The sequence below is a fragment of the Salmo salar genome, chromosome ssa10 (assembly GCF_905237065.1).
Source record: "Salmo salar chromosome ssa10, Ssal_v3.1, whole genome shotgun sequence".
Taxonomy (NCBI): Eukaryota; Metazoa; Chordata; class Actinopteri; order Salmoniformes; family Salmonidae; genus Salmo; species Salmo salar.
This window is the reverse complement of record NC_059451.1, coordinates 21931933-21954057: the sequence shown is the minus strand read 5'-3', so window position 1 is coordinate 21954057 and position 22125 is coordinate 21931933. Positions and strand designations below refer to the sequence as shown.

Below are 22125 nucleotides of genomic sequence, written 5' to 3'. Positions count from 1 at the left end.
TTAAAAAATGGAAGCAAACGAAACGTGGAGGAACCTACAAGAATTTATCCAATTGAAACGGAACGTTTTGTAACAGTTTGGGCTAATGATTGCACCCTAGATCAGCTAGATCACGGTGAGAGTGTGCAAGGTGGTATTGAATGTGTCACTGTCTTTCACCTTGATTACCGTAAATTCCGGACTATAAGCCGCAACTTTTTTTCCCAGCTTTGAACCTCACGGCTTAAACAATGACGCGGCTAATATATGGATTTTTCCCGCTTTCCATTTTTTTTTCCAAAAAAATACACATTCTGTGACATGCTCAGTTTTTTGGCGGCATGAAGCTTTCATTAGACCAATGAAATTGCTGAACGGGTTATGGTCAAACAACTTTTTTGTTTACTGTTTAGATTAAATCGAGCGCTCTCAAACTTCCCATCATTCTGATTACGGTAGTCATTTTGTCACCCTCATCATGGCAAAGACATGGAGAAATGCATATGATGCAGCTTTCAAGTTGGAGGCGATTGATCTGGCTGTTGGAAAAGGAAATAGAGCTGCTGCACGGGAGCTTGGTCTTAATGAGTCGATGATAAGATGTTGGAAACAGCAGCGTGAGAAATTGACTCAGTGCAAAAAGACAACTAAAGCTTACTGCTAATTTTTTTTTTTTTGTTACAAGCCGTGTTTCGTTAAAGCCTATTTATTTTTGTTACAAGCCTTGTTTCGTTAAAGCCTGTGTAAAGTTAATTTGTTTCAATGTACCGGTAGGCACCTGCGGCTTATAGACATGTGCGGCTTATTTATGTTCAAAATAATACTTTTTTTTAAATTCAGTGGGTGCGGCTTATATTCAGGTGCGCTTAATAGTCCGGAAATTACGGTACTCTAATTTGTCTCTTGACCTGTGCACTTACATTGTAAACTTTAATTCATAGGCTAGGTTGTAGCAACCTCATGGGTATAGGGCAAATTAGGGTACCATGTAGTAGCCTAAACCTGTCAATGTTACATTGAACTGGGTGAATGGAATATGAATGACAGTCATCCAATATGCTGTAATAAAAATCGTCCTACCTAATCCTGAATGGCACTAACCAACACTGTACAGTACTATACAGTTGAGTAGAACACACGAGTACAGTGTACTGTACTGAACATATTTACTGTACTTTACTGTGAAACATAGATATCTATGACTGGTTCAGATTTAGTGTGGTCCGGACCAACCAAATGTGGTCTTATTTCGGGGAGGAGCTCATTAGAATAACAACTAAATAGGCAAAAGAAGGATATTGCCTAGTTCTACCTTTGTGTACCTATTCTGGATACATCACAATGAAGAGAATTCTATTCATATCCAGAATGATGCATTTCTGTATAGTACAGATCAGGGACCCATGATCTAATTCTGTTACCGTAATTCCATTAACGGTTGTAAATCCACTGCACTTACTGTAGTTCAATAACCAAAATATACCTTTTTTTTTACTCAAGATGTCATAGCTGACACCCCATTCTTTCTGCAGGCATCTTTGAATCTTAATTCGGAGCAGATATTTAAAGAGTTTTTGGAAAACCTAGTCTCATAAAAAGGGGGATTTTACCATAATTCAATTCTTCCAGTAAATATGTTTTTGTGAAATGTTCTGTGTACATTGTTCAGAGTAGTCCTTGTGCATAGAGTTTTACGGTTTGTTTAACTTTTTAAAGTATAAAATTGGAGTCAGACTAATTCTGTTACTGTGCCAATATTATTTTAATGTGTTGTCTCCAGTGTGAAGGCTGAAGCCTGTCGGAGCACATTGAAATTACTGTAATTTCAAAATAACCCCCAGCCCTTACCCTGAGGCACCTAGCCTACCGTGCATTGCTACTGTGCCTACCCAATCCCAAGGAGTATTGCCTAGGAATTGAACTGGGCATATGTGTGTCTTAAAGACTGAGAACTGATCCTCCCCTTCTCTTCCTCCCTCAGACAGGCAGACGGACAGACGGCAGGACGGACACGCGGGCGGCGGCTGTGATTGGCGGCTCGGCGGCAGGCTGGTGGAAGATGTCGTCGGGAGCCGGTGGGAGGGGTGGGCGGTGGCTCAGGGGTGGGGGGGGAGGGGAAGCGGCGGAGGAAGGCCCAGTGGGCATCCCCTTCCCCGAGCACAGCGCAGACATCCTGGGCAGTCTGAACAAGCAGCGCCTCAGCGGCCTGCTGTGCGACGTGCTCCTGATCACCCAGGAGAGGGAGTTCACTGCCCACCGTTCAGTCCTGGCCTCCTGCAGCTCCTACTTCCACAAGTTGTTCACCTCGGGCCCGAAGGCCAGCCAGCAGAACGTCTACACCATAGACTTTGTGGCGGCCGAGGCCCTGGGCGCCCTGCTGGACTTTGCCTATACAGCCACGCTAACGGTCAGTCACAGCTCCGTGGGAGACATCCTGGCCGCCGCCCGCCTGCTGGAGATCCCGCCCGTCCAGGAAGTCTGCACTCACCTGCTGGACACCAAAGTGCTCTCCCCGCCGGTAGGCTGGTCATCATGACAACACTATCGTAACATTCTGTCAACAGTCTCTGTCCTATCATTAAATCCCAACACATGGCCTTTACTAGTATGTCTCCCTGCGGGTAGATCTGCATCGAAATATAGTCACTTAGCAAATGATTTTATCCAAAGAGATTTACAGTTAAAATACATGTATTCAGTATGGCCTATGTGGAAATCAGTCAAACCTCTCTTGTTTTGAGTTATAACTATTGTATTGTAAATGCCATTCTTGATTTCCATCCAACTGTGCCGCCACAGACCACGTACCACACAACCTCTGTCATCGCGTCACTCTACCAAACAAACACTCCATCATCAGTCTCTGGCCATCACATAGTCAGCACGCTTACATCATGCTCTTCATTAATCTCTCACTCTCACACTGCCAAACACACATCCACACCCCGGGGTCACAATAACACTCAACTTTTAACACTTACCCATGCTGGGCCAACACCAGTCTCTGAGTCTCAGGACAGCGTGCTCTATCACAAGCTGCATTATACAGACAAAGCATATTGCAGTTACATGCTATGCTTCAAAATGTAGAATAGAAGTAGCGTGGTCATATTCATGGTCATGTGTCTTTCTGTTTTGTGTGTGTCTGAGTATGATTGTGAGTGTATGAGAGTTATGAAATCCTGTTTTGTTTTTTCATAGGCGGGTAGTGAGCGAGGAGAGGAAGAGGAGGATGGGGAGGGGGAGGGAGGGAAGGGTGGAGGAGGATGGGGGCAGCAGGGGAATCGACTGCGGGCCCGGGAGTATCTAGAATACTTCCAGAGAGGGGCCCACTGGAGCAGCAGCTGCAGCACGCCAGAGCTCAGGGACATGCCCACACACCTGCACTTTAACCATGGCAACGGGGCCCACAGCAACGGGGCCCCCGGGGGCCCCAGCGAGTACTGCTCTCCCCTGGACCTTGCCCAGGCCCCCACACAGGACCCAGATGATGAGGAGGACGACGAGGAGGACGAAGTAAAGGTGGAGCACTCTGAGAGCCACAGGGACACGCTGACCTGGGCCAGGGGGAACGGAGGGGGGCCAGGGGCCTCTTTCTACGCTCCAGCCCAGAACGGACACTTCTACCTCCCCACGGAGCCCAAACTGGAGCCGGAGGAGGAAGAGGAGGAAGATGGCATGCGGGATGGGGAGAGAGGCTCGGCCAGCGCCCTCCTGCAGCAGATGATGGACTCAATCGAGAGGCAGAAGGAGCGGGCCGCGGCCGGGGAGGACCCGGGGGAGGGGGAGGACCCGGACGTGGAGTTTTACTTGAATTACTTTAACAGCACGCAGCATGAGGACGCCGCCGTCTCACAGGGACTGCTGCCCCTCTGGGCGACACGGGGAGGCTCCAGCCAAGATAGAGGGGGAGGAGAGAGGGGAGGAAGAGGAGAAGAGAGAGGAGGGGGCGGAGGGGAGAGGAAGATGCGCTCCAAGGCCTTCCAGAAGTGCCCCATCTGCTCCAAGGTCATCCAGGGCGCAGGCAAGCTACCCCGCCACATCCGCACGCACACGGGAGAGAAGCCCTACGAGTGCGCCATCTGCAAAGTGCGCTTCACCAGGTACGGCCCAATTAATGCACTGACCACCCATGTCACACCTACTCATGGTCAGGAAGAGGGCTGGAGGAAAAACAAGACCACTGTTGTCCCACAGCCAAGGACACTCCTGCTTAGCAATAGCTGCGTTAGCCAAATGTTTGCTATATGTCAATTTATTAATTCACTATCCTGAAAACAAAGTGAAAAACATTGTTGATAGCATAGGAAACAAATGATCGCCTAGATGTCCCTCCCCCGCCCCATGTAATAATATGGATCATTTTGCCAAGACCTTTCTGGAAAACTTTAATCAGAGATGAACATGTTTCATATTTCATCTAATGAATGGGGACAGAGTGTCATAAAGATGTGTTTTATAGAGACGGGGCTCATGGCAAAGTCCTGGAATGTTAACAGGGGGTGGTATAACAGGCTATCTAGGAGGAGGCTGCTATAAAATGTTCTGATACAGGCAGTGGGGTTAAAAGCAGAGTGGTGCCCTATCTGTGCCAATGCTGTAATTTATTTTTGAACTTACTGATCTCTGGGTTTGTTGATTATTGCCCACGGCAGAACCGACTGGCCTTCTCTCTCTCCCAGTCCCTAGCCAGTTAATGAAATCTGCCCCTGCTCAGACAGCACAGCTAGCTACAGTGTGGACTACTAGACTAGAGTGCTGTGTTACTGGTTTCCCCGTATGATTATTATTCTATTTTTTTAGGGGGTAGATCAGCTTTAATATTGCAAATGGATTGTAGCTTCCATCAATGTAACTGTCTGCATCATTTCCAGTCCCCCATATATTTTTTTGTAAATATATACAGTACCAGTCAAAAATTGACACACCTACTCATTTATTTTGACTGTTTTCTGCATTGTAGAATAATAGTGAAGACACCAAACATATGGAATCATGTAGTAACCAAAAAAGTGTTAAACAAATCAAAATATATTTTCTATTTGAGATTCTTCAAAGTAACCACCCTTTGCCTTGATGACAGCTTTGCACATGCTTGGCATTCTCTCGACCAGCTTCATGAGGTAGTCACCTGGAATGCATTTCAATTAAAGGGTGTGCCTTGTTAAAAGTTAATTTGTGGAATTTCTTTCCTTGTTATTGCATTTGAGCCAATCAGTTGTGTTGTGACAAGGCAGGGGTGGTATACAGAAGATAGCCCTATTTGGTAAAAGACGAAGTCAATATTATGGCAAGAACAACTCAAATAATCAAAGACAGATGACAGTCCATAATTACTTTAAGACACGGTCAGTCAATACGGAACATTTCAAGAACTTTGAAAGTTTCTTTTAGTGCAGTCGCAAAAACCCTCAAGTGCTGTGATGAAACTGCCTCTCATGAGGACTGCCACAGGAAAGGAAGTCCCAGAGTTACCTCTGCTGCAGAGGATAAGTTCATGAGAGTTACCAGCCTCAGAAATTGCAGCCCAAATAAATGCTTCACAGCGTTCAAGTAACAGACACATCTCAACATCAACTGTTCAGAGGAGACTGCATGAATCAAGCCTTCATGGTCAAATTGCTGCAAAGAAACTACTACTAAAGGACACCAATAATAAGAAGAGACTTGCTTGGGTCAAGAAACACGAGCAATAGACATTAGACTTGTGTAAATTTGTCCCTTGGTCGGATTTCCAAATTTGATATTTTTGATTCCAACCGCCATGTCTTTGTGAGACGTAGAGTAGGTGAATGGATGATCTCCGCATGTGTGGTTCCCACCATGAAGCATGGAGGAGGATGTGTGGGGGTGCTTTGCTGTTAACACTGTCTGTGATTCATTTAGAATTGAATGCACACTTAACCAGCATGGCTACCACAGCATTCAGCAGCAATACATCATCCCATCTGGTTTGTGCTTAGTGGGACTATCATTTGTTTTTCAACAGGACAATGACCCAAAACATACCTCCAGGCTATGTAAGGGTTATTTGACCAAGAAGGAGAGTGATGGAGTGCTGCATCAGATGACTTGGCCTCCACAATCACCTGACCTCAACCCAATTGAGATGGTTTGGGATGAGTTGGACGGCAGAGTGAAGGAAAAGCAGCCAACAAGTGCTCAGCATATGTGGGAAGTCCTTCAAGACTGTTGGAAAAGCATTCCAGGTGAAGCTGGTTGAAAGAATGCCAAGAGTGTGCAAAGCATTCATCAAGGCAAAGGGTGGCTACTTTGAAGAACCTAAAATATAAAATATATTTTGAATTGTTTAACACTTTTTTGGTTACAATATGATTCCATATATGTTATTTCATAGTTTTTCATTCACTATTATTGTACAATGTAGAAAAAAGTACAAATAATTAAAACTCTGGAATGAGTAGGTGTGTCCAAACTTTTGACTGGTACTGTATGTACAGTTGAAGTCGGAAGTTTACATACGCCTTAGCCAAAAACATTTAAACTCAGTTTTTCACAATTCCTGACATTCAATCCTAGTAAAAAATTGCCTGTCTTAGGTCAGTTAGGATTACCACTTTATTTTAAGTATGTGAAATGTCAGAATAATAGTAGATAGAATGATTTATTTCAGCTTTTATTTCTTTCATCACATTCCCAGTGGGTCAGAAGTTTACATAGACTCAGTTAGTATTTGGTAGCGTTGCCTTTAAATTGATTAACTTGGGTCAAACGTTTTGGGTAGCCTTCCACAAGCTTCCCACAATAAGTTGGGTGAATTTTGGCGCCTTCCTCCTGACAGAGCTGGTGTAACTGAGTCAGGTTTGTAGGCCTCCTTGCTCGCACATGCTTTTTCAGTTCTGCCCACACATTTTCTGTAGGATTGAGGTCAGGGCTTTGTGATGGCCACTCCAATACCTTGACTTTGTTTTCCTTAAGCCATTTTGCCACAACTTTGGAAGTATGCTTGGTATCATTGTCCATTTGGAAGACCCATTTGCGACCAAGCTTTAACTTCCTGACTGATGTCTTGAATTGTTGCTTCAATATATCCACATAATTTTCTTTCCTCATGATGCCATCTATTTTGTGAAGTGCACCAGTCCCTCTTGCAGCAAAGCACCCCCACAACATGATGCTGCCACCCCCGTGCTTCACGGTTGGGATGGTGTTCTTTGCCTTGCAAGCGTCCCCCTTTTTCCCTCCAAACATAACAATGGTCATCATGGCCAAACAGTTCAATTTCTTTTTTCTCCATCAGACCAGAGGACATTTCTCCAAAAAGTACGATCTTTGTCCTCATGTGCAGTTGCAAACCATAGTCTGGCTTTTTTTATGGCGGTTTTGGAGCAGTGGCTTCTTCCTTGCTGAGCGGCCTTTCAGGTTATGTCGATATAGGACTCATTTTACTGTGGATACTGTGTTTCCTCCAGCATCTTCACAAGGTCCTTTGCTGTTGTTCTGGGATTGATTTGCACTTTTCGCACCAAAGTACGTTCATCTCTAGGAGACAGAAGGTCTCTCCTTCCTGAGCGGTATGACGGCTCCGTGGTCCCATGGTGTTTATACTTGCGTACTATTGTTTGTACAGATGAACGTGGTACCTTCAGGCGTTTGGAAATTGCTCCCAAGGATGAACCAGACTTGTGGAGGTCTCCAATTTTTTTTTCAGAGGTCTGATTTCTTTTGATTTTCCCACGATGTCAAGCAAAGAGGCACTGAGTTTGAAGGTAGGCCTTGAAATACATCCACAGGTACACCTCCAATTGACTCAAATGATGTAAATTAGCCTATCAGAAGCTTCTGAAGCCATGACATCATTTTCTGGAATTTTCCAAGCTGTTTAAAGGCACAGTAAGCTTAGTGTATGTAAACCTCTGACCCACTGGAATTGTGATACAGTGAATTAATTATATGTGAAATAATCTGTCTGTAAACAATTGTTGGAGAAATTACTTGTGTCATGCACAAAGTAGATGTCCTAACTGACTTGCCAAAACTATAGTTTGTTAACAAGAAATTTGTGGAGTGGTTGAAAAATGAGTTTTAATAACTCCAACCTAAGTGAATGTAAACTTCTGACCTCAACTGTATATACATATAATTTTTTTTTATATATGTTCCTCTATTATTTTCCTCCTAACCCTTTCACCCCTGCCCTAATTTGAGTTAACTAATTGACAACACTTAGGCTTCTACTTCCAGTTTATACATACTATATAATCTTTTTTTCAATAGTTATTTTTTGTTTGATTTTATTCCCATCCTTTTGTGAAACAGCACAGTTAAAAATATATGGCAAATAGAAATCAAACTGGATGGTCTTCAGAGATAGATGGGAGGGGTTGGGGGTAGCTGAAGGTTTTCCCGTATTTAAGAGCACCATCTCTTCCTTGAAACCATCCCCTTAATTAATTAATCAAGGGACTTGCGTTGGAAATAGATGCACACTGGATATACCCAGGACCCTTTGCGCAGGCGGGCGGGTGGGCGGGCCTGATCTAAATGTGGCGTCTAAATTCAGCCGGTCGGCAGTGCACTGAGAAGGGAAGGTGGTATTGTAATCTTAATCCTGTTTGACCAGGGTTAAGAGTGTGCTGTTCTCGCACTAATAAATCACTCCTCCTGCCCTTTAAATAATTCACCTCTGTCATTGTGCTACTTTGTGTCACTGTGTGTGTGTGTGTGTGTAGAGGTGGGGTGGGTGGGTGGTCTGTGTGTGGTGTGTAGTTTTAGGTCAGTGAGTGCATCTGCCTATACGTGCTTCGTTCACCAGTATTTTTTATTTATTGGATTTCCCCTTTCCAGGTATTAGTGTGTGAAGGTATCTGCTCCAGAAATAGATCTCCCCTGAACCTAGCCACACTGAACGTTGAGCTCTGGGCCGGGTCTCTGCGTGTGCTTTGAGAAATGGTGTAGATAAAGATGTGAAGTTTATTGTCTATCCTCAGGTGACCTGGCTGCCATGGCAGAGTAAACAACCTGGAATGAATGACTTAATGAATAAATACAAAAATCTGTGTCAATCTCGCCATTTGGCAACCCGCCCCTTAGGGGGTTAATTGACACAGACAAACATTACATTAATTCAGTCATATTTCACAGTGATAATTATTCCGGTGTTCTGTGCAGTGCACTCTGCATAAAGAATGAAAAAGAAACAATAATTACAAATTTTATTTAATCTTTATTTAACTAGGAAATTCAGTTAAGAACAAATTCTAATTTTACAATGAGGGCCTACCCCGGCCAAACCCTCCTCTATGGGACTCGCGATCACGGCCGGTTGTGATACAGCCTGAGATCGAACCAGGGTCTGTAGTGACACCTCTAGCACTGAAATGCAGTGCCTTAGACCGCTGTGCCCCTCGGGAGCCCAATCTATAATAGTAAAAAAGGTTATCCAAGCGATAATATCCCTAGTGCAGTAAAACGTTTAAAATAAATACCTGAGAGTGGTCCATATGGTGAAGGAGATACACAGGGAGACAAACTGCCTCCATAGGCACGTTCACCCAAGGCCAGGGATCATCAACTAGATTCAGCCGCGGGCCAATTTGTTATTGAGCGGAGGGTCAGGGGACCGGAACATAATGGCAAGTCATTTGTAGACTGCAAATTGACCGCAAGAAGCCCAAACAGATATAATATTTGACTAAAACATAATCATTTCAAACCTTGCTTACATTTGTAATGATCACATAGATTCTCTTGCGAATACTTTGGAACAGATTTCCAAAAATGAAAATCACTTGGAGCTGATTTGCTGGTGTTTTTACAGTCTTTTATGTCCAACAATATACAAAGTTTTTAAAAAATGACTCTGAAATAAAGAAATAAAATCACTGTGGGCCGCCAGCTGGGGAACCCTGCCCAAGGCAAACACCTTACTTTAAGATCACGTGTTCCTCAATATAACAATGTCATATATTGCCAATGTATAACAGTGTCATATATTGCAAAGATAAATAGCTACATTTTGGAACATTTTATACTTTTTATCAATGTCAACACAGACATGGTTGAAATTGTTGCTTTTCTGAAATATAATAGACAGAAATGGCTATGAAAATGTGTATAAGATTGTGATTCTTACTGTTTGGTTAATAGTAGTAGTTTGCTTAGTACTTTAACTACCTTTGTTGCTATCAGAGTTCCTACTGTACTAATCAATTCTCTGTTGTCTTGGACTGAGCCTCTGTGTTCTTCCTCCGCAGGCAGGACAAGCTCAAGGTTCACATGCGTAAGCATACGGGAGAGAAGCCTTACCTGTGTACGCAGTGTGGTGCAGCGTTCGCCCACAACTACGACCTGAAGAACCACATGCGCGTGCACACAGGCCTGCGGCCCTACCAGTGCTCCAGCTGCTTTAAGACTTTTGTGCGTTCAGACCACCTGCACCGCCACCTCAAGAAGGACGGCTGCAATGGTATCCCGTCCCGCCGGGGCCGAAAGCCTCGGGTACGGGACCCCGGGCTCCTGGAGGCCTCCATGGGGCTGGTGGACCCCGGCCCTCGCAGTGGCAGGGAGAGACGGCGCATGGAGGCAGCCTCGGCAGAGGGGGCCTCCAGGGTCCATGCACACAGTCCCCAGCCCCAGGAGAGGCCAGAGGAGCCGGGGCACTGAGGCAGGGAGACAGGGAGGGACGCTGGACACCATAGTCATACTTGGCCCCTGGAGGGGCCGCTGCCGAAACAAGAGGAGAAAAAAAACATGCTAAGGCAAAAAAAAAAAAAAACACAACTAACTATTTCTCTATAAACCAAATCAGGGTGTCACAAATCTAATATTTTCAGTTTCTTTTATCCCTTTGCTTTAGGAAACAGTAGACACAACAGACAAACATGAGTCAGTGTTCTGTTAAAGAGCAAGGAACGCTTCAAATCACACACCCATGATGTCTCCTTTCTGGGTCATTTCTGTCTGATCTGGGTTTTTATACATTTGGCAAAAATGCTTTATATGCATAACAAAACAACAGAAAACCCTGAGCAAACTATGCAGTTAAAATAGGTTTTGAATTCAGAGCCAAACGATGAGGTGTCCCACACCTACCGGCTGCAGCAGGGGTGAACTGAGTGTAATCTCTCATATTCAGATGGAAAGCAACCAATCTTTTTCTATTCTTTTGCAGTTCTAAAATGTACAGTTACCATAGAAACAGTATTGTCAGAATATGGCAATATATGCAAGATTAACTTACCCACACCTCTGATGCAGCATCCTTTTTTCTAAAGGCTTCAGAAAGAATCAGACAAGGGTTTGATTTAAGTGTTACTTACTCGATAAAATATATTTTAAAAATCTATGGTTCATCTTTTTTAAATGTCGAGTCGAATCCACGTTTGGGGGGCTCTTCCATTGCAGGGGTAGGGAACGCGAGGGGAGGAGGGGGTGTGTTTCTGAAGCACTACCATGGCCATGGTGCCGTTCGGCTTGACCACGTCATTGACTCTTAGCCCTCACAACCCTGACATTTCATTTCTGTTTTATTTTTCATTTCTCTTCGTTATTGTTGTTTGTCCCTTTTTGAGTGACTGCTTTGGGTACTTGACACTTTACATTTGTATACATGCGTGTGTGTATGTATATGTGTGTGTATATGTATGTATGTATGTGTATATATATACACACACACACACACACACATTAGGTGGTGATGATTTAATGCTGAGGTATATTAGCTTACCAATCGGGGTTTCCTTCGGCTTGACGTCAGATTTCTCACAGAGTGAAGCTTGTGGGTAAAAGAGAAAAGAAACTATATGAATGTTAGAATATATTGAATTTAGAAACCCATTGGTCCTAACCTTAACACTTGATTGAGATGTATATAGAGTTCCTGCCCGAAGGTAGAAGAGATACTATGTGGTTAACTTTGTGCAGTTCTGACAGGATCTGCCCTCTAACCAACAGCAGGTTGAAAGACGAAAAGCAGGGATAGACCGAGATATATACGTTTGCACAGCTTTACTAAAGATATCCAACAGAGAGAGGTATATTTAAAGGAGATTGTTGAGAAAAGCTGTGTATTAGTGCTTATTCCAATCTTTTTTGCCCTAGGGACCACGAAACCATGAGGCAACCTGTGTGATGAAGAGCATTAAATACCTGTCCAAGTTGGGAGGCCAAATAAGCACACAGCTGCAGGGTGAGGCAGGTCGAGGGGAGGGGGATTTCACAATGTCTGTTGCATTCCAAAATATAATCTCCCCGGCACAGCCACTTTTCCAGGCAGAACGGGTTCAAATCAGACGTTTTCTCTCTCTCGCTTTAGTTCCCCAACGCCCCAAAACCAGCCTGTGGAGTGCAGGGTATTATAGAGCCCTGGGTAGAGGAGGTCTGGTCGGTGGCTGACCGGACTGCTGCTGGGTGTTGGTGTGTGTGGCAGCCAGGGTCTTTTCTCTGGCTCACTCACTAGACTTGGGCTGGGAGTGTCAGCAGCTCCTCCAGTTGTGGACATGTTGAAACATGCTCTCCAAACTGCCAGTGCACTAACAGCCAGGCAGCCATTATAGTGGGCAAAAAACATGAGGGCAGCCACCAGAGATCTTGGGGTGTTGCTCGACAGACTTATGACGTGTGTTTGGAAACGGCCACTGGTTCATATAGATCTGAACACGTTTGTCTTTGTGTTTTGAGTCGCTTGGCTAGTCAACTCTGTGTTTTTAACCATACTTGTACACTGGTTTTGGGGCAAAGGAGAGTGTGCCGTACCGGTGACTGTAGATTGAATTCCCCTGCCATTGCTGCAATGCTGTGTCCTGAGTATCAGTCCTTTGCACCTTAATGGGAAAGAAGCAGGTTCTGAATGCACTTTGTTACTGAGAAAGGCACTTTTGTCAAAGAAACGGGTACTTTGAAACAAACTAAGGCGAATTAGCTTAATATCCCCATCGCAAGTGGTTCCGTTAAGCTTGTTCTCTGGTTTTGTTCAGTTTTTGACGACAAGCTGCCAAAAAAGAAAGATGTATGCGTGTTTCGGGTCTCTTAAGAGAAGTCAGGCGGGTTCAAAAAACAAACATGTTTTGTGACCTTAAAAACATTTTTTCTAAAAGACAAAATAACCCCATGTAACTGATTGCACTTGAAGTTAGGTTTGGTAAAACAAGCGCTAGTGAGTTGTCTATATTCATGTCTTAATGCAGAGTGGGGGGGGGGGGGAGGACGGAGTGTGAGTGTGTGTGCATGGCTGGAGGGTCTCAGGGCAAGCCTGGATAAACAAACTATCTCCACCCATCTGTTCACCAGCTCCCCTCTCATAGCTTCACATATTATCACAGAGAAGAGAACACAGACACTTTCAGACCAACTGCGCGGCAGTTCAATCATACACAGATAGACCCTTTTCCAAGTAGTGGCTAACTAACGGTGTGTGTGTGTGTGTGAGTATACTTGAAACTTCCACACACCCTCAACCATCTTTTCCATGGCTTTTCACTGCTTTGTATTCTGTTGAAATCCTTATTTCCCTGGGATGTTGACTCCTTCTCTTAGAAGAATGCAAATCAATAGTCTGTCAGTATTGATATCCACAGATCAAGTAAAAGACAAGGTGGTAGATGAGAGGGGTTGATATGTATAGCCTGACAGCCAGGAGCTCAGGGTATAGTCATGTATATGCATAGGTCTGATGAAAGAAGCCGTAGTCAGGTGATCTGTTAGGGGTTCTAAGTTATCACTCTCAAGTATATGTAGCCATCAAAACTTGTAATGTTCTTGGGCCTTAATATTGTGATTTCAAGTTGTATTCCTATTTTATTTCTTTAATCTTGGTTAAGCCAAAGTTACCCTGATTGTACATAGTACACTCTTATAGAGTTCTCCCTAAATTGCTGTTCATGTCTTGTATATGATATAAAGGTATGAAAGTAATTCTAAACATATCCAGAATGAGACCACTTCTGACCAAGCCACACACCAACAAAACCCACCCCCTCGATATGTATGCAGGAAATTGTGTAGAATCAGTTCACATTTTCTTTATTTCCGTGGACTCTAAAATCAATGGTGTAGATGGAATAGCTTCTCTTTTATGTCTTTATGTTCAAATCTTCTTAAAAAGTTGTCCCTACAGCTTCACTTTTTTTCTAATCAACTTTATGGCTGTTTTGTGTGTGGGTCGGGGTATAGGATTTGGTTTAGGGTAGGGTATTTTATGAGTTCGATTAAAGGGGTGTTTTGGTTGGGGATATAAAGCCTGATAGCACTGGAAATAGTGCTTTAGCTGAGACAGCAAGAGTTTGCACTAAAGTCCTTGTCCTACTAAAGGAAGGAGGGCGTGAGACCTCAGCAAGGCCCTTGAGTTTCTGTGAGCACAGGGTGTTATACACTCAACGGTCCAACACAGACAGTCCATCCATTCCCCTAACCAACAGACTTAATCATGTAGAGGTTCTTCTGAGGAGTGTACCAACATTACTTAACCAAACCAAAAGAGAAAAATACTTTGATAAGTCGTCACAACATGTTGGATGTATGGGATTTGAATACATCAAAACCTGAAGGTGCTTGGAAGTTTTAGGATGGTACACACAGAAGAGACAAAACTATTGTAACAGCGAATCTGAAACTCCATGTTGTACACATTCAGGCCCTATATATATATATATATATATATATATATGCTGCCTCTGGGAGGTAGTATGACAACCCTCTGAGCAGTGTGTTCAGGGTCTAGATGTATTCAGGTGTATTCCAGTGAGTGTCCCTGGGACTCTCTGGCCTTGTCTGAGGACTAAGCTTTGTTTAATGGGTCCAGTAGAAGTCTGAGGCTGGGCCTCCGTCTAGCTCCCATGTGGACATGGGTCATGGGCAAGAATGTGACTTAAAACAGAAGGAATGGAAGAACCTTTCTCTCCCTCATTCTAATTTTAGAGCGCCTTACTCAAACTTCCACATAGTTAGAGTTTAAAATGTGGATGTTGAGTGTGGCTGTAAACCTTTCCATACTGAACATTGGGACGATTGGCAGGTGGGGGACAGAATCAAAAGGCAATATATACTAAACTGTCTGGAATCTGATCTCTAGTGAGCCTGACTCTCAATCCAACTCCCACTGTAGTGATTGACCAAACTACTATGACTTACTTGAATGAATTGGTTATTGTGAGAAGTGTCCCTGTGAGAGAAACGTACTACTGGGTGATGTAGTGGTGAGGCTCTCTCCTCCTTCGTGGCCCTATGCTCCCATTCCTGCTGAGACCTCCCAGCCCCAGACCACCGTTACTCCAACACATGTTACACTGAGAAGATGTCTCACAACTCCTTAAAGAGAAGACGTATCGTTGGGGTTAATCCAAATCGACCAGATGTTTTGTTCCTAATTCACTATGACACAAAATAAAATGTCTGAAAGCATTAAAAACGACACAAAACATTTGATAACAATGATAATTGTAATAATCATGGGACAGGAGTGGGTGGTGGTTGGAGGAGTGTGTTTTGTTAGTGGTGCTGCACACCTGAATGCCCAGGCTGGTGAAGCACAGCAAGCTGAGGATGACATATGTAGTATGGCATAATGCACAGCGTGGCACTGGCACTTACACAGCCATCCCTGGGGCCAGAGAGGCTGTTGGCTGGTTGGTTGGCCAGTTTAGGAGTCTCTACATCAGTGGGCTACAATGGTTTGCACAACATGGGAGGGTCAGGATTGGGGTGGGACGGGACTGGACCAAATTGGTCAGCAGCGACGACATGGGAGAGACTAGATCAGGGTTGCGGTGCAATGGTTCAGGTTGCCCCATCTTGTTGTGTTTCACTGGGAATGATATGATGTAGCAAAATGGTGGATGACATAGGGTAGTCACCGAACTGGTGATGGGGAATGGTGATCTGTTTTCTGTGCTTCTAAGTTGAAACACAACACTGAAATACATTGTGTTCCTGTTTCTGTTCAGTTTGTGGTTTGATTCAGAGCTAACATCTCTTTCTTTGCCTTCCATGTACAATTGGGAAATTGTACCAATGTTTAAAGAAATGGTTTTCAAAACACGGAGTGCGGAAACGGTTGGTTCCCCATTGCCATGTGACTGTGACCCCCCCGTTACTATTGTTAATGTTGATTCAATAGCTTGTCTGTGGGAGGGAGAGTGCTGAGAAGTGTGTTAATCAGGTTGAAATGTATAAAAGTAGCTGGGTATAAGAAGCACGGGGGGGGGTTTCTCTCTCCAGACCTTGGTGTCCACTTCTCTACTGACTGGCCTTTGATTACAGATCACAGGCCCTCAGCAGGGGAAGCTAGGAGGGAGGGAGGGAGGGGGAGGGAGACTTGTGGTTTAAAGCCACCAACCAATAGAGGATGCATTCCATAACTTCATACTGTAATTTCCACTTCTGAGTCTTGGCGTGGGGAGACGGAGGGGGTGGAGGGAGAGGAACAGTCAGCGTTTTACAGCCGAGTGTTTCAATCTGTCCGTCCCCCCTTCTACCACCCCCAGTCTGACAGACAGGCAGTGAGTTGGGCCTCTCCAGACCTGGCCATCCAACTGCCTGTCTGTCTCAGCTTCTGCTATTGTAACAAAGCACTTTGCAAAAGGCCATCCAGAATATTGTGTCCTGTTGTTTTTTGGTTATTACTATTGTTATTATTCTTGTTTATATTTTTGTTCTCATTATGGATGATTATTTAAATGCAAAAACTACATGAAAAAATGAAAACTTGAATATTTGGGTTTAGGTCCATTCGAGCTGCCGCCCCACTAGGCCATACACACACTTCTGGCACACACACCGTCTCAGATAGATACTCAGAGTGGAAGGGTAAAGGCAAGGTCTCCCTATCGCCACATACAATCTCAACTATATTTGGAAAACAAGTCATATAATCTCATTGGGAGAGTTGCATTGCACAGAAACTTCCATAACACAAGCTTTCTGAGAAGGCGAACTGTGCTGTACTACTTAATGTCAAACATGCAGATTTAAAGCTGTTTTATTTTGTATCCCTCACATCATTTACACATACTGTAGTAGCCACATATTGATCCTGGTCCATTAATGTATGTGGTGTCTATGCCCTACACTAGTGACCCTTGTGTAGCTAAAGTAAATTGCTGGATCTGGTATAAAATAGACACAACCAAATGATTATGCCATTTTTGTCACCTTTTTGGAGTTAAGGTTTTTTACAGAATCGATTTAATTGATTGGCCTTGATGGATTTTTTTTCTGTCAAATCAAAATTAGTTTCATCAAAATAGAGTAGTATGCAGACATATAGCAGGTGTGAGGGAAAATAGTTATTATCATTGTAGAATGATTTCTAACTGTAAAAATGACAATAATCATCCATACTAGTTTAGAACTCTGCTGCACATATGGGGGAGGCAGAGTATTTCCTGTCTGCCAGGCTTGGATGCTAAAAACCCTGTCCTCTTCAGAAAAGTCATTTTCCTTAAACATTGGCTAGTGTCTGTTGGAAGTTATGCGGGATAGGTGGTTTTGGAGATTTGCACTTTTGGCTACGAAAATAAATTGTGTTGTATATGAGACCACTAAATCCATACCATCTAAACCATATAATTCCATTTGTTTTGGTTTTTGGTCTGTTTTTTTCTTTTTTAATATATCCAAAAATGTCTGTTGTCCTGGTTTAAAGAAAATAAGATCTTTCTATTAAAAAAAAACAATGGTTGCGACTTTTTGTGTTCATGCTCGTGTTTGTTTATAACTAAAGACAGAGAATGGATTCAAGAGCAAGTCTCTGGCTATTGTCACGTCAAACGTCAAGCAAATTGTTTCTCTTTTGTTATGCCCACACACTAAAACCACATCAAGTAGCCTTTATAATTATTAATTTCGTATCATATATGATCTAAAACAGTTCAAAGTACTGTAATAGTTTACATACGTGTACATTTACAATGTCTTACATGTCAATATTTAGTCTAAATCTGCTTCACTTTAAAACGGTCCTACTGACAAATACAGAATAATCCAACCTGTTTGTGAATATCAAATAATTAAGAATATTATAAACTACACATGTACTTAATCTATCAATGTAGTATCAGATCAATTATTACAATATTTTATTCTGGTAAGAAGAGCTCCCACAACTTTTTTCCACATGCAGTCCTCAGGGCATCAGTCCCCCCACAAGATGGCAGTATACTTTCTAAAATGACACACGAGTACTAAAACTAGATACCATTAGTAACTTGCTACCGCACCTGTACTACACACACAAACTGCTGCTTTTCATTCTGCTGGATCCACCACCGCGGAAGCAGACCCCGCCATGCTGAACATTCAAATCATTTACCGCATTTAGCCACTTAAGCAAAGAAAGAAACACACCACCATTACGTTTGATACTTTCTAACATATTCTGAAGTGAAGTGTGTACTTTGACTCTTAACATGAGTTCCTCCCTGTTTGCTATGGTCTTGGACCCTGCAGTGTCCACTAACACTCCTCTTGTCTTTCCGTGTCTGATTCCCTCAGTCTTTCCTGTGGTGAGTGAGCGGTGTCCCGAACCAAACAGCCCCGCTAGGATACACTTGGGGAAATTCTCGTTAGGAAAAAGACGGTTCTCTCTCCTCTGTGACCCGGAAACCGCTAAGTGGTCGAAGAGTGTTTCATTTCGTCAGTATCCAAACGGAGGGGTCCCCACCTCGACAGCCACCTTTCATCGAGCATACTCCTGTGTGTCCTACAGCGGAAATGTTTTGAAATCTGCCACACCCCCTTTGAATCAGCTTTTGTTTTGTCAGAGGAGGAAAAACATGCACACGTTAAAAACAATATGCAACTTATTGTTTTATCTATCAAATGTATTGCACAACTAACTTTGTTTTGAGCACTTTACACTATTTGGGATCCACCCATGTAAACGTAATTTGCCTAATGACGCTTGAGTGGAGAAGGACCTTCTCATTTCAAGCAAGCGCATTTCCATACACGTTCACTCTCCTCGCTGACTGAGAGGACGAGGAGAGATGACGGAGGTGAACAATGTATTTGATAAAAGGCCCATGTGGCTATATACACTATATATACAAAAGTATGTTAACATCCATTCAAATTAGTCGATTTGGCTATTTCAGCCACACCCGTTGCTGACAGTGTATACAATTTAACACACATCCATGCAATCTCCATAGACAAGCATTTGCAGTAGAATGGAGAGCTGTAATGAAGAGCTCAGTGACTTTCAACGTGTCACCGTCATAAGACGCCACCTTTCCAGCAAGTCAGTTCGTCAAATTTCTGCCCCGCTTGAGCTGCCTAGGTCAACTGTAAGTGCTGTTATTGTGAAGTGGAAACTTCTAGGAGCAACAACAGCTCAGCTGAGAAGTGGTTGGCCACACAAGCTCACAGAACGGGACAGCCGAGTGCTGAAGCGTGTAAAACGTAAAAAACATCTTGCAACACTCGCTACTGAGTTCCAAAATACCTTTGAAAGCAACGTCAGCACAACTGTTTGTCGGGAGCTTCATGAAATGTGTTTCCATGGCTGAGCAGTTGCACACAAGCCCAAGATCACCATGCTCAATGCCAAGCATCGGCTGAAGTGGTGTAAAGCTCACCGCCATTGGACTCTGGAGCAGTGGAAACACGTTCTCTGGAGTGATGAATCACGCCTCACCATCTGGCATTCCGACAGACAAATCTCGCTTTGGCGGATGTCAGGAGAACGCTACCTGCCCCAATGCTGTAGGGATGGTCCCAGGATTCCCCCAGATGTGACGCTTGACATTCAGGCCAAAGAGTTCAATCTTGGTTTCATCAGACCAGAGAATCTTTTAGGTGCCTTTTGGCAAACTCCAAGCGGGCTGTCGTGCCTTTTACTGAGGATCTGGCCACTACCATAAAGGCCTGATTGGTGTAGTGCTGCAGAGATGGTTGTCTTTCTGGAAAATTCTCACATCTCCACAGAGGAACTCTAGAGAGCTGTCAGAGTGACCATTGGGTTCTTGGTCACCTCCCTGACCAAGACCCTTCTCCCCCGATTGCTCAGTTTGGCCGAGAGGCCAGCTCTAGGACATGCACTGTGATCTGTGGGACCTTACATAGACAGGTGTGTGCCTTTCCAAATCATATCCAGGCTGTATCACATCTGGCCGTGATTGGGTGTCCCATAGGGCGGCGAACAATTTGACCCAGCATCATCCGGGTTTGGCCGGGGTAGGCCGTCATTGTAAATAAGAATTTGTCCTTAACTGGCTTGTCTAGTTAAATTTTAAAAAAGTCCAGTAAATTGAATTTACCACAGGTGGGCTGCAATCAAGTTGTAGGAACATCTCAAGGATGATCAATGGAAACAGGATGCACCTGAGCTCAATTTCGAGTCTCATAGCAAAGGGTCTGAATACTTATGTAAATAAGGTATTTCTGTTTTTAATTTTTAATACATTTGCAAATAAATATATAACTGTTTTCACTTCGTCATTATGGGGTATTCTTTGTAGATTGATGAGGAATTGTTTTTATTTAATCCGTTTTAGAATAAGGCTGTAATGTAACAAAATTTGGAAAAAGTCAAGTGGTCTGAATACTTTGCGAATGCATCGTATGCATCCTAGCCTCAGCTCGTGATTTAATACTGTAGGAACATGTCCAAATTTCCACTTATTCTTCATCTTCATTGAGATAACATCTATTTGGGATTTTTGAGTATAATGATAGTGTTTTTCAGGAATGCTTGAAGCTAACATAATCTATATTAAACAAAACATGATGAATGGAGAACACTCATAGTACATTACACTAAAACCCATGCATGAATACATTGAAGTGCAGAATGTCTTTAGGCTTGACACGATTCTAATTCCCACTTTTGAGTCTTGGCATGGGGAGACGTAGGGGGGTGGAGGGAGAGAGACAGTCAACATTTTACTTCCGAGTATTTCAATCTGTCTGTCAAGCTTGGACGCTAAAAACTCTGTCCTATTCCGAAAACTTGTTTTCCTTAACAATGGCCATCAGTGTCTGTTGGAAGAAGCTATACGGGGATAGGTGGTTTTGGAGATTTGCACTTTTGGCAACAAAAATATATTGTATGAGACCACTACAAATCCATATAATTTAAAGTCTAAACCATATAATTCCATTTGTTTCAGTTTTTGTTCTGTTTTCTTTTTTTAATATATATATATCCCAAAATGTCTGGCGTCTTGGTTTAAAGAAAATACGATATTTCTAATATCTAAATTTAGTCTAAATCTGCTTCACTTTAAAATCATCCCACTGAAAATACAGAATCATCCAACATGTTTGTGAATTTAAAATAATTCAGATTATTATAAATTACACATGTACCTAATCTCTTAATGTAGTATCATCGAAATTATTACTATATTTTATTCTGGTGTGAAGAGCTCTCACCTCAACTAGTTTCCAAATGCAGTACGCGGGGCATCAGTCCCGCCACAAGATGGCAGTATACTTTCTATAATGACACACATGAGTACCAAAACTATCTCTAGATCCCAGTACTTGCTACTGCATACACAAACATGCTGCTTTTCATTCTGCTGGATCCACCAAAACGGAAGGAGGTCCAGCCATGCTGAACATTCAAATACAGTACTGTATTTTTACCCACTTAAGCAAATAAATAAACACACTACCATTATGTTTTTGGATGCTTTGTATTGTTACATTCTGAAGTGTGTGCACTTTGACTCTTGTTTAACATTCATTCCTCCCTGTTTGCTAATGTCTCGGACTCCGCCATGTCCGATTACACATTCCTTCTGTCTGTCTGTCCTGTCTGTCTGTCTGTCTGTCTGTGATTCCCTCAGGCTGTGGTGTGAGCGGGTTACGTGACAGCTCATTAACCCCACCCTAACAGCCCCAATCCAGTCCCCAGGCCCAGCTAAGCCCGGCCCCTCCCACCACACACACACACACACACTAACACACATCTAATATTCCATTAATGACAGTTAAGCAGACTAAAGCCTTGTTCACACTTCAGGCCTTACTGCTCAAATCAGTTTTGTTTTTCAAATCCGTTTTGGAATACTGACTGTCCAAACTGCAAGTTACAAGTGACCAAATCAGATTTGTGTGTGTTCAGACAGCAGTCATTTGCTGGCATGGCTTCACAAGTTGTCGTAGCTACGAAGGGTGTGTGCACAGTGGTGTAGGCTGATTGGTGGTGATGCTCATGGTTCCTACCACTCCGAAGTTATG

General features: G+C 43.3%; 1 protein-coding gene across 4 annotated transcripts in view; it reads left to right on the top strand.

The window, feature by feature from the left end:
- The window catches only part of zbtb7a (zinc finger and BTB domain containing 7a), a 30732-nt gene extending 13111 nt beyond the window's left edge, over nucleotides 1-17621 (top strand). For all 4 annotated transcript variants that reach the window (XM_014216378.2, XM_014216377.2, XM_045687506.1 and 1 more), the window contains 3 exons: nucleotides 1961-2497; nucleotides 3181-4082; nucleotides 10197-17621. In XM_014216378.2, coding sequence (XP_014071853.2) covers nucleotides 1961-2497; nucleotides 3181-4082; nucleotides 10197-10605 — 1848 coding nt within the window. In that variant the 3' untranslated portion in view covers nucleotides 10606-17621. The remainder of the gene's footprint in view (nucleotides 1-1960; nucleotides 2498-3180; nucleotides 4083-10196) is intronic.
- The last annotated feature ends 4504 nt before the right edge of the window (nucleotides 17622-22125 follow it).